Source organism: Electrophorus electricus, chromosome 3 (assembly GCF_013358815.1).
Source record: "Electrophorus electricus isolate fEleEle1 chromosome 3, fEleEle1.pri, whole genome shotgun sequence".
NCBI lineage: Eukaryota > Metazoa > Chordata > Actinopteri > Gymnotiformes > Gymnotidae > Electrophorus > Electrophorus electricus.
Window position 1 is genome coordinate 23,770,019 of NC_049537.1, and position 16,472 is coordinate 23,786,490.

At 38.2% G+C, this 16,472-nt stretch overlaps 2 protein-coding genes across 4 annotated transcripts in view; one reads left to right on the top strand and one right to left on the bottom strand.

Moving 5' to 3' along the window:
• Positions 1–29: 29 nt before the first annotated feature.
• On the top strand, positions 30–15,376 carry aven (apoptosis, caspase activation inhibitor). 2 transcript variants are annotated; one of them, XM_026998960.2, is made up of 6 exons: positions 30–234; positions 1,277–1,451; positions 13,679–13,749; positions 14,226–14,321; positions 14,420–14,732; positions 14,835–15,376. In XM_026998960.2, exons 1-6 carry the CDS (start codon positions 43–45, stop codon positions 14,987–14,989), a joined length of 1,002 nt encoding a protein of 333 aa, XP_026854761.2. In that variant the 5' UTR covers positions 30–42; the 3' UTR covers positions 14,990–15,376. The 2 variants fall into 2 exon arrangements, with proteins under 2 accessions (XP_026854761.2, XP_026854762.2); XM_026998961.2 differs by having other exon boundaries at positions 14,838–15,376.
• The window catches only part of ryr3 (ryanodine receptor 3), a 70,626-nt gene continuing 69,457 nt past the window's right edge, over positions 15,304–16,472 (bottom strand). For both annotated transcript variants that reach the window (XM_026998958.2, XM_026998959.2), the window contains exon 103: positions 15,304–16,457. In XM_026998958.2, the coding sequence (XP_026854759.2) occupies positions 16,362–16,457 (96 nt within the window). In that variant the 3' untranslated portion in view covers positions 15,304–16,361. The remainder of the gene's footprint in view (positions 16,458–16,472) is intronic.

A 16,472-nucleotide genomic window follows, 5' to 3' on the forward strand; every position in this document is an offset into this window, starting at 1 on the left:
TACAGTCTAATCGCACCGGTTAACTTCCGAGCAACACAAGCAATGGAGGGTAGACCCGGCAGGGGCCGTGGAGGTCACTGGAAAAGAGGTGGTAGCGGCGGTGCAAACGACGCTGGGAGTTTTGGAGAACGGAGAGGTCGTGGACGAGGTGGTCATCGTGGAAGAAGCAAAAGGGATCATTATCGCGGAAGAGGGCGCGGTGCATCCGATGGTGCTGCAGACGTTTTTCGCCGGGTGAGTGATGGGTTGGCAGCTAGTTAGCTATCCGCTAGCCAAACTTGGGCAGTTCTCAGAAGTCCCTAGTTAATTATGACTAGGCTCAGTAGAAAGCTAGGTAGGATAGCTATGTTAAAACGTAAACACTATTTACTTATTAGCTAACTTAAGTAAGTTCCTCAATCTGACGTTTGTTACCTTGTTCTGTAGTTAAGTTAGCTAAATCGCAGCTAGCTACAAAATTCTCATTGTGAACGTTAGGATACGTTAGCTATCAAATATTTTCATGCTCTTAGCTTAATTATACCTAACCTATTTACGCTAATCTTTTTTTAAGACGGTAAGATAGGGTCACCATACTCCTTTTTCGGACATGTCTTTTTGGGACCTAAAATGTGTCTATCTGGGATTTCTAAAATGGCTAAAATATCTGAGATTTTGCTTTCCTTTTTCATACTGACATTTGCTTTCTACACACTGTGCGGCTGTAGATCAGGTACAAATAGACGTGTGGAAATCTGTATTAGACTAGATCCTCTTATGTGGCTTACACATCTGCTACTGTTAAAACGGCATTTTCGTATGTAGAACATTTGTTCTTCAGGATAGTATAATTGGGCACAACAGAACTATTGAAAAGTGTAGTGAATTTGTATGGAATCTTTAAAAAAAAAACTTTTTTTTTGGAAGTAACATCTGAATGGAGAGGAATAAGATTATCTTAGATATAGACTATAGAATAAGATATAGACTCTGAAGGCAATTATAAGTAAATAAATTGGTTAAAAGTGTACACCCCCTTTTGCTGCCCTGGTCCTCTTTTTTGAAAGACAAAATATGGTCACCCTAATTATGTAATGGTTTTTAACTGTTTTAAAAGTGCTAAAATAATATAACGCAAAATTATGCTGTTAGGATAGAAATTAGAAAACCCCACAAGAATTAATGGTCACATGATTATTGATATTTTAAATAGAACTGCACTTAGCTTGGCTCATACTGAAAACTGCACAGTTAGTGCAATACCTTGGGGTAACATCCCTATTTATTTTTCTGCAAGGGTCAAGATGATGAGAATGAAAAAGAAAACTATGAAGAAGAGATATCAGACATCTATTCCAGAAGGAAACTGGAGTCTAATTGGGATCGTTATGAGGAGTCTGAGAAAGAGGAAGTCAATGATGGTGTCCCAGTACAGAGAGGAACAGACTACCATGTTCTCCTCAGTTCAGCTGGTAAGAGCTGCTGCTGCTTCAACATGCTTATCAATTTGAAATGAGTCTCCTGCTGCATGGCTGTGTCTGAGCTAGTACAGAGAGACCAAAGACTGACGGCACCACTAATTCAGGAGTATTTAGATATCCTCTATTAAAGACCCTGCTATGAATGGTCAGTGTAAAAATAAAGCTATGCAATGCGCATTTTTATTTTGTTGCACAGTTTGGTCCAGTTGAGAGGAGTGTTCTGGTGGGCACACATAAGGTATGGTAAGGTATGGTATGCATCTTGATGACACACTGTTGCAAGTTTTTGTTGTTACCTACTATAAGGTCTAAAATAAATGTGTACTCTTTAATAATAACTGAAAACCAGATTGGTAAATGGGCTGAAGATTTGATGTTATATTTTTAAAATCCATTTATTATATTTGGTATTGACGATGGGCCAATTGTAAGTAGTACATGTTAAACATTCGCAGTAGCAAAAATTATAGCACAAGGTACCAAATGGGGTGCCAGACAAACAAAAAGCTGTTATATAGCCTTACATCAAATCTGTTTATGCTCATGTTCAGCATTAAAGCCATCAAAATGCTGTCATTTAGCCTGACCAGATCTGTTTATGCTCATGTCCTGCATTAAAGTTGCCATGAGACAGTGGCAGAGTAATGCCTCAAATCAAAGTCAGTCTCAATGCCATGGAACTCATTTCAACTATGCCCATGCCTACAAGCTACAGAGGGCCCAAATAGAAGTACTAAAACTGAAGTTTTAGTTGTTTTAGTGCCATTAATCAAACATTTTGGGTTGGAATTGCAGATTCCACCTTGTCTTGGATAAAAGAAATAAGATGGCTGAAAGTAAGACTAAAGCCCATCCATTAGCCTAGCGTTTGGCAGTAGTATCACGTGGATGTAATGAACTATAACAATGACGTTAGAGATTCCCTTTTACTGGAAGTCTCTAAGGTGTTATTTTCTTCTAACAAAGAATATACCCTCCCACAAAGGAAACATCATGGGTTTACAGGCACCAACACAACCAATAAAGGTTGTATTGTTACTTATTACATATTAGAATGAACTTGCGTTTAACATTAATTTTAAGATTATGTGTAAAAGTAATGTTGGCACTTAAAGAATATACCCTCCATTTCATTTTGGCACACATCTGAAATTTACATAACCAACACAAGCTTATACCTTTTAAACTATAAAAAATAATCTCAGTAGCACTTAAATATAATGCAGTTTTTGAACACAGATTCTCATTTTGATTTTAGATTTATCAAGTTAATAAATAAATAAATATATATATATATATATATATATATATATATATATATATATATATATATATATATATATATAATGTGTATGTATGTATGTATGTATGTATGTTTGTGTATGTGTATGTATATATATATATATATATATATTAGAATATTTGTTCTATTAGAATATATAACAAATCCCTGACAACAGAACTTGTCTTACATTACTCAGTTGTCTATTTTATATATTTTTATTCTATATCGTACATGACTGCAAATCAAATTTCCATTAAGTGATTGTCTTGAGTTATTTTTTTTCTTTTTTAATTGTCTCTCATTTCCCTAATCTGTTTCCCTGACAACCATATTTATATTTATGAGTTCTGTTTCTGTTGTCTATTTTTAAGTTGGTGGGTTTTCTAGGGAGCAGAGTGCTGTGATGTTGCACTCCCTCTTGTGGATTTCTGAATTTCTGGCAGGATTTTCCTGGCTGGAAGCCATTTTGTTTTGGCTAGGTTATGATGTGTTCATAAAGATCAAAGCTCAGTGGGTAATATAGTCAAATATTCAATTTAAGTAGTTCAGCAAATATCCCCGTGCTTGTTTATTCATTCTTATATTTCACATTATATTATACTATGCCATGAGTTTATAAATAAACATGTAGCCATATTTTTTGTTCAAGGAATGTTCCTATAATACCAAGTCAAACCTAGCGGTGTTCAACTCTATCATACAGAATAACTGTATGTCTTCTTGTTTAGGGTGATACAAATAGGAGATATTTCCTCTAATGGTGCATATATACTTTATATTACCAGGAGACTCCAGAAGGTATATATGTACCATTAGAGGAAATTACCAATGCTGGAGTAAATAATGTACCATTACATTTGACAGCATGTTGGTAGAAAGCTTTTCATTTACTCAAAGACTACTAAGAATGCCACGATTTTTATCTGTTTTCTGATTTATTTGTTGCCCACACTAACAATTAGTCCTCTCATGGGGCCTGATGCCACTGCTCCCTTTAGTGGAGTTTAACCGAATGTATATTGTGTTGTTTATTATTATAGGATGTCAGTGATGTTTTTATAGTTCTGGTTGGCTGGTAGAAAAGGTTTTTGTTGCATGTTGTTCTGCATTAGGGCCTGAAGTGATTTTAGTGCTAAAAGGTTGGTGAAGAGAAATGGGCATGCACAGTATTAGCATTTTTTTTTTTTGGTCTGTTTTAAGCCTCATAGAAATTCTTGTGCAATGTAGTTTGGTGATAAAACTGCATTTTAAGGGTCTTCAATTGAAGCTTCCAGCTTTTTCTCATGATTTTTCTTTTTTGTTTTTTTTTAAACATTACTAGAAATATCATTATTCCAACTTAGAAGTTAAGATACTGATTTTGTTACAAATGTACAATTTGTTTTAAAGTAGAGCACTTGCAGTAGTAGAAGCACCATTGAGCTAAGCAAGAATATTTTAATACCTGCTGCCAGTAAGTTTTGCCGCAGTACCTTTTTGTCTGCTCATGCATGCCATTTCATCACGTTATGACATTCCAAATGTGTGAAAGCATCATTGTTTTGAACACAGTTCAGGAGTAGGACTAGTACAATATATTATGCTGTGCACATTTATCTGATGCTTTTATCCAAAGTGACTTGCAATTATGAATGAATACAATTTGGGCCTTGCTCAGCTATCACTACCCAGTGTTAATCATCTCATTCTGAAGTGAATCCAAAACTGGATCAATAGGACATCTGGAATTTTGGCTGGAAGCTAAACGATGAAGTCCAAAGTAATGTAATTCAGATTTTCCCTGGGGAATCAAAGCATAAGTTGTTGTAGCCTAAATGTACTTGATGACAATAATAATGATGATGACTTGATTGGACCTGCATTTAGATTAACTAAGGAAATTCAGGGTTTTTTGGTACTTATTAAGGTATGGTGTTCGCTTTTTATTACTGGATGTGTCAGGGCCATGGTACCCTGTATGCATATGCAGTCTCAGTCTGTCTGTCGGCCTGTCTCTCTCTCTCTCTCTCTCTCTCTCTCTCTCTCTCTCTCTCTCTCTCTCTCTCTCTCTCTCTCTCTTAAGGATGTGATTGTGGAACTAAATATTTGATATGAGTGATATGAGGATACCCAATGTGTACTAATTTCTGAAATACTGTCATTTAAGCTATCTTTCTTTGTTCCTACTGAAATTATCAACACTTGTCCAGGAAGGGCATAGACAGGTAGTCAGTGTTATTGTAGATGACAGTCATACAGAAGTGAGTATGTTGACATTTTCTGGTTTGAAAATTGGCCATGTGTATGTCATCTTGCAGTACGTTTCAATAAAACTTGCTGTACGTTTCAATAAAACGGTTCTAATGCTCAGGACTATATTTATTTTAAAAGCAAGACAGACGTAGCTGAGACCACACAGAGACTCAGTCTAGTCAGTTATATACAAAATGGATTAGTTTATTCTTTACAGTAAAGATGTGTGCTTGAAAGACAGATCAGACTCCTCCTCTTGATGGGTTAAATTATCTAGATTTAAGCATAGCTACAAGTCAGCATTGATAAAGACTAGTGGCTAATATCTGGCATCAACAGCTTATCACACATTTTAGATTGAACTGAGCAGTTCCATGTAAATGATTTAAATTGTCTTTAAGGGGACCCATTTCGGACAGATATTCCATTCGCTATTTTGAATGGATTTTAAAGGGAAAATTCACTTTGGATTTTTTTTTTTTTTACTTCTCTTTTCCCTTTATTCAATGATTCCCTCCCACACTCCTGTTCAGGCCAACAGGCATTCAGACTATCCGCATCAGTCCTTGTACTATGTATTTTCACTACAGTTTTTGACTTGGCCTAATTAATGGCATTGTTTTTCTTCTTTTGTTTTTCATGTTGCGATTAGAACTGTGCTGCAGAAGATGTTGCTGCAGTTAGACTACTCTCTTTAAGAACAGTACATTTGACAGATGAAGGCATGTTGGGCTTTTAACTGAAAACATTCAGCCTGTTACCAGGAAATTTCTCCTTTCTGATTCTATCAGCAGGACATTAATTAAATGCTGTCACCTCACATAGTTGTTCATGATGTTAATAGCACCTTTTAAGACTGAAACCGAAATGAGGTGATATTAATGATTTTTGAACACTTTAACTCATTCAAAGTTTAAATTAACACTGGAAAATTCCTGTCTCTTGCTGTGCGACTTTACATTTCAACATTTCAAGTGTTATCCAAGCCTTGCTGTTGTACTTGCTGCCTTGTTGCTATGGATAGTGTGCACAGGACAATGGCTTGCCTAATGGCTTAGGCTATTTAGTGCCTCTGAACAGACCTGACACCCACACAGCATTGAAAACAAAATATGGATTAGTGAGGAAAAATCTCTCAAGGCACATATGAAACTCCATCTTGACTTATTTGCACCTGTTTGTTTGCTAGATTTTATTTACATATGTTTTTAGCAGGGTAGTACACAAGGTTTCCAGAGGAACAGAATGTTTTGTCCTTTATCAGCTGTGCAGCTAAAGACCTGTCTGTCTGGAAACCTTGTGTACTACACTAGCTACAACAGCTTTACGATGACATTTTTTAATACAGTACAGATGCTCTCTGGAAGGGGGAGGAGATTATACACACACACACATTTGAAGCGATTGAATATTTATAGGCAAAAGTGAAAAGAGAAACAAACCTTTTTAAATCAACTAATGAACTCTCCTATAGTTTACAATCAATGCAGAATGTAGAATGCGTATCATTACAGATTTTTTTTGTTTGTTTGTTTGAGGTTTTGACTTTGGTGTCTGTCTTATGCCTGTGTATAAATATAAATATAGTATTTGAGACTTATCTTCCAAAATTGAAGCCTACCGTTTGGGGGGATAATATGGACCACAGAAGGTTAGGATCTTTCTTGGAAGGTCTTGCAAAGCCTTCAAGTGTCAATTTCCTACTTTAAAACTGGAAAGGAATATGCAGTACTCGCTGTCATCACACTCACAATACTCACACATACTCACTGTTCAGCTCCGAGCACTATGTGTGGCCAGCCTGTCCATCTCTGGCACTGTAAAGCAACTCCTGGCTGTCTCCTTCTTCACTCTAACTGGTAAAGTCCTCTGAAGCCCTCACTTCATCCAGTCGCACATCCTTACCATCATACTTCACCAGTGTAATCCTTATAGGGAAGAGCCAAACAAAGGCCAAACAAAGAAAGTATAGGAGTATCAGAAGTTCAGATATGACCGTCTTCAGGCAGATGAACAGTGAAGATGATGTTCTGAGGGAGTGCACGGTGGACAACGATGCTCATTGGCAGTGGAGGGGGATGATGAGGCTCTCTAGTGCTCTGTGTGTGTGTGAGAGAGAGAGAGAGAGAATAAATAAATAAATAAATAAATATGCCTGCAACGCCATACACAGATGTAGCTATGGCTGGCTGGGAGGTGGTTAATCCCACAGGGGCTGGGCTGGGCTGATCTTCATGTTTCGGGGTAGTGAACATGCAGTCTCTGTCTGATAAGGGATGAAGAATAAGAGGAGGAGGAACAGGGAAGAGCCTGAGAAGGAAGAGAACTGAAGGGTTGAAGTTACTAAGGGCATATTTATCCCTACCACTGTCAGCCATGAAAAACCTTGACAGGGCATGACTTTTTTACTGCAGCCAATTGGAGCACTCTACTGATTTCTTTCTCAGATCCAGTAGGCTGCCATGTTCTATAGAAGTAAGTTCATTGTTAGAAGTGAGTTCATAGAAATAAATTCATTGTTAAACCCTTAAGGTGGTGTGTTTACAGTGTCAGTCAAATATGCTTTAGTTTGTTTTTACAGCTTTTCTACATCCCCATTCACTGGAGAGTTTCACAGTTACAGTTAGGTTCTTATAAAAAAAAGAAAATCTTTTGGTTTTAAAAAAGCAGAAAAAATATAAAATTTTGTCCTCTTAGCTTTTTTTTTATCCTTAATATTTTACTGATTTGATTTGCATCAAGTGTGTATTACACATACAATTAGAAAGGGAATGAAGATGAGACCCATCAAAAGTACCTTAGGATTTGCTAAAGATTAAAAATGCATTCTTTTTCATTTCATTCATTGAATTTAACAGGGATTTTTACAACAACAGTATGGTTTTCTGTGGCTCATTATAATTATTGTAATAAATGAACAGATTGAAATAATTTCCCAAAAAATAACAATAGGGAGTAGATCAAAGAGGTGAAGATTAATATGCACACATGCTTAATTGCACAGAATAGGTAACAAAAGTACATGGGTAGAAAATGATCAAGGTTGATGGAGACTCTACAGAGACTGGACACTGGTTTCTTGTTATCTGCTATGCTAAGTCCTTGGAAGTGTGTGTGTGTGTGTGTGTGTGTGTGTGTGTGTGAGAGAGTAAGTAGGTGACCCCTAATCTCTCTAATGGAGACACTGTTCAGTATTCAGACAGACTGTAACACAGCACTCAAAGATTCCTACAACTAGCATATCTTTTCAAGTCATCACAGAGTCAAGTTGACAGGATATGGCTTATGTAACCCTTTGTCATACTGGCCAGGATTTCCAGGCCTCAAAGTTTATTGATGTTAATGAGGTTGTAATGGAGGATATGAGGCATATAATGTACTCCGGGGAGGACTAATAATGAGGGACATAGATGTATGTGACGGCTCTACTGCCATTTAGTTGTATCTTGCTGTCTGCAGCCATGTCTACTATGTGTACTCTGAACAGTTTTTCCGTCTGGATGCAATGAGCTGGGTAGACTATAGGGGTCATTAACTTGGGTTTCTCTTCTGTGCTTCGGCTGACATTTTTTTGCTGCTGGATGATTGTGGAGATATGTGACCGCCACCCCTCACCCTGCAGTGAGCAAAACGTGCTGTGATTGATTGCCAGTGACAGCAGTACCTGTCAGAGAGTGCGTCTTCCCGTCTCTCTGGTCCTTGGGCCCCAGGCAGTGGTCCCAGTTCTGTCTGCTTTGCCAGCTGGTACGTCCATCACACACATCAGGTTATATTAAGGTGGCCACAGCTCAACAAGCTCAGCTCAAAACACTTTCCAAGAATAGACAAGCTCTGGGTTACCTCAGGTGCTGTGTATCTTATGCCTTGCTGAAACTGAAGCATCTTTTGATCTTATTACCTGTATGTGAGTCAGCATTGGTGTGTCCTTACTTTTTCACACATACCAACATTGTTTTTCATCTCAGTGTAACCTGTCGCCAGATTTACAGTGTAGTTCCTAAGCTCTCTGCATGTAAAATAAATAATACTGTTTTTCAGTTGTGACTTCCAAGCAAGGCAACGAGAAGTAGTACTTAAGCTTTCAGTTGCATAAATGCATAGGCCTACTTGCCACAATGCTCACTTGAATAAAGTATGCATGCGTTTGGATCTGTAGTTGAGCATGAGTGTGCATTTGTATGTTTGTTCATTCTCCCCTTCCTCAGTAGAGAACATAATTGGGATACATCTGTGTGCTTGTCTGCCCACACAGTAGATGAATGTCATTTCTCTGATGAAAGGTACAGTTGTAACTGCAGTGTTAATGGGCCATTATGCCATCTGTATTTGAGAACTGTCTAGTGAAAGTCACTTTTTAAGGACAGTTTATTTACCTGTATGCATATTGTCATTTCCCCTTGTTGATCATTTCATCTTGCAGTCTATAGGCAGCTTCAAGAAACCAGCACTTCTACTTGTGCCTAAGTGTACATGTACAAGTGTGCTGTCTATTAGTTTACCATTGTAATTGGGAGGCAGATGCCACTTCCTGTTGTTCATCCCTATGCTACCTCTTTTGGATTAACATGTAGTATCTTGTGTTCATGTTAATCTTATTATTCTGAAAAAAGTAAAAAAAAAAATTCCCTCTTATTCCATCTCTGGTAGATGTATCCTTATGCCTTAATTTCCTTCATTAGTATCTCTTTCCACCTTCATCAGTTTAAGTTTAGATTTAAGCACACAGTCCATATGTGGAAAAAAGTAAGCAGTTTGTATGTGGAAAAGTCACAGTCCATATTATTGTCTCATCCATTGCATCTTTGTATGTACAGCATAAATGGAGTTTCCCTGGGTTACAGTAATGTTTCATTAAACAGAAGCAAACAGTATACTGAGCTACGCTCAATATTGACAATAATACTGAGCAAGGAAATATTAAACTATTAAAAAAGAAACATTAAGTTGTAAACAATGCAAATTTACTTGGTAAATTCCTCTCTAAATAACCATTTCAACAAAGCCATTTTGAGCAACCAGAAGCAGACTTCAGAACTGAACAGCTTCAGTAATTTAGTTTGTCACATTAACAGTAATAGTTATCAGGTTTGATAGCTGTATTTGTCTGAAAATTGGATTGGATCGTTTAGCTTGTTTGTTTATTGATTTGGATTAAAAATGAATGACTGTGATTAAAGTGCGAAGCGTCCACTTTAGGCCTTACTCAAAGGGTAAATATTTAGTGAACCATAGGAATCATAGCCCTTTTCATAGGCCTTAATTTCAGAGGACGATCGACAAAAAATGTATGTTGGTTGACCTGTTACTGTATCAGTAAACATAAATATAATTTAAAAAAACTACCCTGATCTATCTCTTCATGAGGCTTACCAGTAGTTTGCCGCTTGTTGTAAAACTAGTGATGTTGAACTGCTGTATTCTTCTCCTCCTGGTAGTCGAGGTAGAGCCATTGTGGGCCTCTGCCAACTTTGTCAATGCTGTACAGTGCATGTTCTAGACAGGCCTATCTGTTATATTTCAAATATTTAATGGTACTTTTTGTTTATTCTCATATTAAATGTCGTTTGTGGATGTCCTAGTACATATCACTGAACACATTCGTATGTGTTCTCCCATAGCACTTTTCTGACACCACAGAAAACCTTTCTCCCATTATTAAGATTGTGGGAGCACTGATTCAGTATTGCACACACTTTGCGCACAGTATTGCACACAGTATTGCAAAGTCTTCCCATTCTTATCAAGGTGAGACACACTTGTGTGTTCACTGGTAATATAATTACTCATCTGTTGCACCCGCCCCATAGCCTTGCAAGCCACAGCAGATATCGCACTCATTACAAAGGATTAGCCTTTTAGATTAGGGTACATTTCTGCACATCATGGCAACCAGATGATGGCTACTTTTTATTATTAGAAGCACTAAGTTCGGCAATTTCCCATCAGCGTTCTCAGCCAAGGCCTGTGATTTCATGTTGTATTTATGTTCTGCAGTTTGTGCTCTTTTCTACTATGGTTAGTTCAGTGGTGCTTGGGCTATGGTGTGTGTGTGTGTGTGTGTGTGTGTGTGTGTGTGTGTGTGTGTGTGTGTGTGTGTGTGTGTGTGTGTGTGTGTGTGTGTGTGTGTGTGTGTGTGTGTGTGTGTGTGTGTGTGTGTGTGTGTGTGTGTGTGTGTGTGTGTGTGTGTGTGTTTTAATTAGCTGATGCTTTTATCCAGCTAAAAAGGGTTGATGCTTTTATCTTTAGGATTGAGGGCCTTGATCATGGGGCCTAACAGTGGCAACCTGGTAGTGGTGGGTCTTAAACTGGCAACCTTCTGATTACTAGTCAAGTAACTGAACTACACTGAAGTTGTTATCCATTTGGCCATTGTCTCTGCTTAGATGAGGAAATACTGAGTACTGTTTAACTGAGCATTTGCCTCAGTTCATATTTATCTTAACTTTATGCCCATGTCAGATCTACCTTAAAGTAGTTTACTTTATCCTTGCTTAAATGTTATATGTGAAACCACTTCTTATTTTGAGCGGATCAAAGAGTGCTTACGATAAAAACCTTTTGCAAAAAGATCTACCCTGGCATATCTTCTGATCTAGACATTCAAGCACATTTCTTTCAGTTAACCTTTTTAACAAATTGTTTTATTTCTCTGCATGCGACTTGCTTCCCTTTTTTCCACAAAAACTTCAGAATCTTCATTTAATTAATCATTTACATAGCAGTAATATATAAAGTATTGTAGTTATATTCATCTAGTATTTTGTCTAAATTTGTTGCTTCTCTTAAAGTTTGGGAAACCAGACCAAGTAATTAAAATTCAGATTGAGGAAAGGAATTAGCATTAGTTTACTGGCAGTTCCTCAAATTACTTTGGATGTTTGGAATAAATAACTGTCTCATTGCTGTGCATGGTTGGTTTAAAGTTTTGTTTATTTTTTATTACATTTGCAATTAGCCCCAAGTGATTTATTTTGACGGCTCAGACCGTTCCAGAGTTGTTTTGCATTAATTGCTCTGGGCTCGGTTAGTGTTGAAAAGCCATGATGAAAGTAAATTAACTAGCCATTTATTTCAGCTACCACTATATCTCTCTGAATAGGGGTCTGTTTAATGACTGTGTGAGGCTAGGGGAAATGTCCTGCACTTTGTTCCATGTCATTGGAAGTGAATGCCCTTTAACCTTACAGAACTTGTCAGAATTGAATTATTTTTGCTTTTTCATGGTCACGGTCTCCCGTTGGCTGACAGGCTATAGTTATGCTCTGGAGGGGGACATAATTTGGGCTGCCCCTACCACTGCACCCATGCTGATGCCTTCCCTCATGCACACCACAGAGCATCAGATGTCAGACTGCACAGAGAGGTACATCTGCCATACTGACCTTTTGCCAGCACTACAATAAGTAATAAAATACAAATAATAAAAGAAAGCTGAAAACATGGTATGGATGCTATATGTACTATTTGTATTTTCTAATTAAAGTAAATAGGATTTTGAATTGGGGGAAAAATCTCTTTTCTCTTTAGATTTTATTCTTTTATAGGTCACAAAAGGCATGCAACCCCATGCTGCATGCAGTTATCATAGATATAAGCTCTTTTCTGCCAGTGAACTATGGCATGAATCGGTGCTGCAAATCCGAATGATGTTGACCCTTAAGTCCGTTCTGGTGAGCCTGTGTTCATCAACATGGCAGCAGTTTCCATGGCATCATTGCTGCAGTGCTGGAAACATTTTAGGAAGTTCCTGACTGGTATCTCCTGTCTTCCACTGTCGCTCACTAGGTTCATGGTACTGATGCCAGCTCCTGAGGTGTCTGCATTTTCCTGTCTTGGCACACGCTTTGTGCTAAGATCATACCCACCATTTCTAATCTCTTTAGGCATCTCCGCTTTAAGTGGAGTGCTTCTTCATATTAGCCCAACTGTAATTAAAAAAAAAAAAAAACCAAAACAAACACACATTGATGTCTCAGCATCATATATGTAAACACAAATTGCCTATCAGCAAGTTTACTTACAATTTGGTAGGATGTGAATTCATCTGACGCACATCAGTTTTCTGCTCGCTGTTTTAAAATGTGTCATGTAGTAACACGTTCCTGAAGCTTAGTGGCAAAGGAGACATTAGAAAGATGAAGGCGGCTGTGTGCTGTCTCCACTTGACCCCTGCTCCTGCACTGCGTCTGTCTCAGCCACATAACCAGCTGGAGTTGGCAGGTGAGAAGGAGCTGAAAGTCTGCATTCTGAAGCCTGCAGCAGAAAATGCGACATCCACCACTCACCCGTGTCTCCGCAAGCAGAGACACAGCTGTCTGTGACACACCAGCTGTGCCTTTCTTTTGCTGTCATCTCTTGCTGCTGCCTTGCAGAACTGAAGTAGATGTGCATTGCAAAAGGACTCTTAAAATGTGGATCTTAACATGATGCCTTGAACAGGCTGCTTACTAGAGTAGGCATTGTTATAGTGAGCATAGGTCACAGACGGCTGTGATTCTGAATGTCATTATATATTATGTTGTGATGCTGTGTATTTTGCTATAGTACACTGAGTAAAAGTACTATATTTAAGAGATTCCTGAAGTACTGTGTCTACAGTAAGTAGTTGCCTTGTGGGAGGGTTTTTTCTATGTGTGATGTCTCACTGAATTGCATTAATGTTGATTATTGTTTTTAAAATTATTTTTTCTTTTCTTAATAGGTGACTCCTTCACTCAGTTCAGGTTTGCTGAGGAGAAGGACTGGGAGGTAGAGTCACTAGCAGCCAGTCAGGTACGTATTTCACCTTAAATAAACCTTAAAAAACCCACCACATCAAACTAGCAATTGTATGACTTCTTTTGAAATTTGTCCCTTATATTTAGTAGAGTAATGCCTTCCTGACTCCACCCCCAAAAATATCATTACTATATAGCCAAAAATATGTGGACACATCACCATGGTGATCGTGTGTACATGTTTCTGGCCATATATTGTGTGGGTTTTTGGTCTAGAGCCGGTCTGGGGTCTACCCCTATATGAGTTTGTTGGACATCCCATTCCAAAACCATGGGAATTAGATTGCAGCTATAACAGTCTTTCCACTAGATGCATCTAATTGTCTACAATGTCTGCGTAGGGTGTAGCATTAGCATTATCTTTCACTGGAACTTGGAGACCAAGCCCAAACCCTGAAAAACAGCTCCAGATGATTGTCCCCTTCACCACTAATTAGTTCTTCCTTCCTCTAATCCGTTTTCCTTCCAAAGGTGCCTGCTATCGTTGTGGACCTGGAAGTTTTGGCCCAGTCTCTTCAGGAGCTTTCAATGCACAAAAGGCTAATCCTGGAGGCTGATATTGTTCAGGTGGCAATAAAATGAGAATTTCTTAGAATAACTTTTCTGTAAGACAATGCACCACTTTTAGCTGCTTTTTGCTAGTATCAATGGATTTTATGTTTCAGGAGTCAACCCCAGTAGAACTTCCTTCAGTAGGGTTGCTGAACAAAGTAGAACCCAGTGCAACAGGTGGATTTAAGCCTCCTGCTCCATCAGACATCTATCGAGAGCCAGGCCTTGGAGGTCCTCGCCCTGTTGAGACCATTTCAGATCCTGGCATGTCCTCTCAGGCTTCCACTGCAGTTGGGGTTCCTGTGGATGATGCTGATGAGGAGCTGGATCTTCTCCTAGGTCTGCATAAACCTGTCGCAGAGCTTTCTTTAGCTGAGTTGAAGACCTCAGGTGCTGTAGAGGAAGTGCCTGTTAGTCCGGAGAAAGGTGAGTGCTAAGTACTCAAAACCAGAAGTGGTTTATTGAAATTGATTTTTCACAAATTAATCTTTTTATGTTGTGGTTGACATGGTGGTTTGATAATCTCAGCAGAGAAGATGGAAGATCTAGTTGAAGTTGACCAGTTGATGGCAGAAGAGGAGCCCAAGCAGAAAGCAGAAGAGCTGAAGCATGAAGCTGACTCAGGCAAGCAAGAGATGACTGAAGAGGACCTTGAGGACTGGCTAGACAGCATGATCTCCTGAACAACAAAAAAAACTACCTGAAGCCTTGTTCTGAAAGTTCTGAAAGGCATTTAGTTCCCTGGATGCTGAAACAGCATGTCTTTAAGATGTGCAAATACTGGCATGGTTCTGATAATGGCACCATGTCTGTCATCGACATCAAATCTCTGGACGTCAGTGACGATGTTAACATACAGCAGATGTTCAATATATAATTAAAAGAGCCAGGTGTGGGGCATAAACATTCTAATTTTTCCATTGAAAAAAAAAAATTTGTACAGTTGTATAACACTTCTTAAAATTACTTGAGTGAATTTAGTGAATAACAGGTGAGCTTTATTGCATTGATTACTTTATTGTCTTTTTCCCCCTCCCCAAATAAATACAGTTCAGCAAAGCTTCTACATACATACATATTCAACAAATTTTTTACTTTAACTTTGGATTCTCCTATTGATTTCCTATAACACCATGGGAGCTGTAATGGCCAAGCATGTTTTGAATTAAAAAGAACCAAAGAAAACAGCAGATGTACTTCACACTCAAAACAACTTGAACAAAAGCCACAAAACTAACCTAGGTAAGATTGCCTGTTTGAGTCCTTCTAAAGTATAGATTTGCTACACATGAGGAGGGACAAAATTATTTGCATAGTTCTTGTCATAAGGCACTCTGACTCTTCCTAAACTAAATAATGTAATCAAGGATCCATATTCTGCAGTAACTGCTCTTCATTCTGATAGTTTTCCATATTAAAATAAACTGCATGTCCTGCATAATTTTGTTATAAGATGAGCTTAAATCTTTAGCACTCATTGAATACTACGTAAATAATTTTGTGCATCTTTTTCAGACATTCACTCAGCATGTCTAACTCAAGTTTGAAACAATACTTCACTCAAAAATACTAACCTTGCTGTTAATGATTATGCTGACCGGTCCTACCCAGCTTCCAGTCATTATGAGCCAGGTTTAATTATTGTCAATATTTTGGATGAAGTGCCATGTTGATGTGTGTTCACACAGCCCACTGTGCAATGTGTGTAAGTTCCAGCAGATAAAAAGGCAATAGAGCATCAAAACATCCACTGCGTTCTTTAAAAGATCATACATAATGTTTTGGCATGTTGGAATTTGGCATTGTTTGTGCATTGTTGCGTTTCTGTTTTTCTTGTTTCCTTTTTTTCTTTACATTTTTTTCCCCTCATTATTTTGCATTCACATTTTGAAGTTCTTGGTCTCTTGTTGTGTAATCTCTTGTTACAGAAGCAGTACTTTTAAATAATTGGGAGGACTTGTCAGCAGCATGTGAATCAGCGCTAGTTTCAGGTTCTTATTTAACTTGGAGATTGTAGTCTCATTCAAGTTCAGACAGAGGGTACCAAAGCTCCCCCTAGCCCAGCTGGTCCTCATATTGCTTGCGGAAGCAGTCTCCAGCAGGGAAGAAGTCCCAGCACCTTTCTTGATACATCTTCCACACATATGACTCCTGTGGATGAGCACA

What these genes read in the sequence shown, in the direction of transcription:
- aven (XM_026998960.2), top strand. Translation starts at nt 43, where the DNA reads ATGGAGGGTAGACCCGGCAGGGGCCGTGGAGGTCACTGGAAAAGAGGT. An exon ending in AGTCACTAGCAGCCAGTCAG is followed by an intron (nt 13,750 to 14,225) that starts GTACGTATTTCA and finishes TTCCTTCCAAAG; the next exon opens with GTGCCTGCTATCGTTGTGGA. An exon ending in TGGAGGCTGATATTGTTCAG is followed by an intron (nt 14,322 to 14,419) that starts GTGGCAATAAAA and finishes TTTATGTTTCAG; the next exon opens with GAGTCAACCCCAGTAGAACT.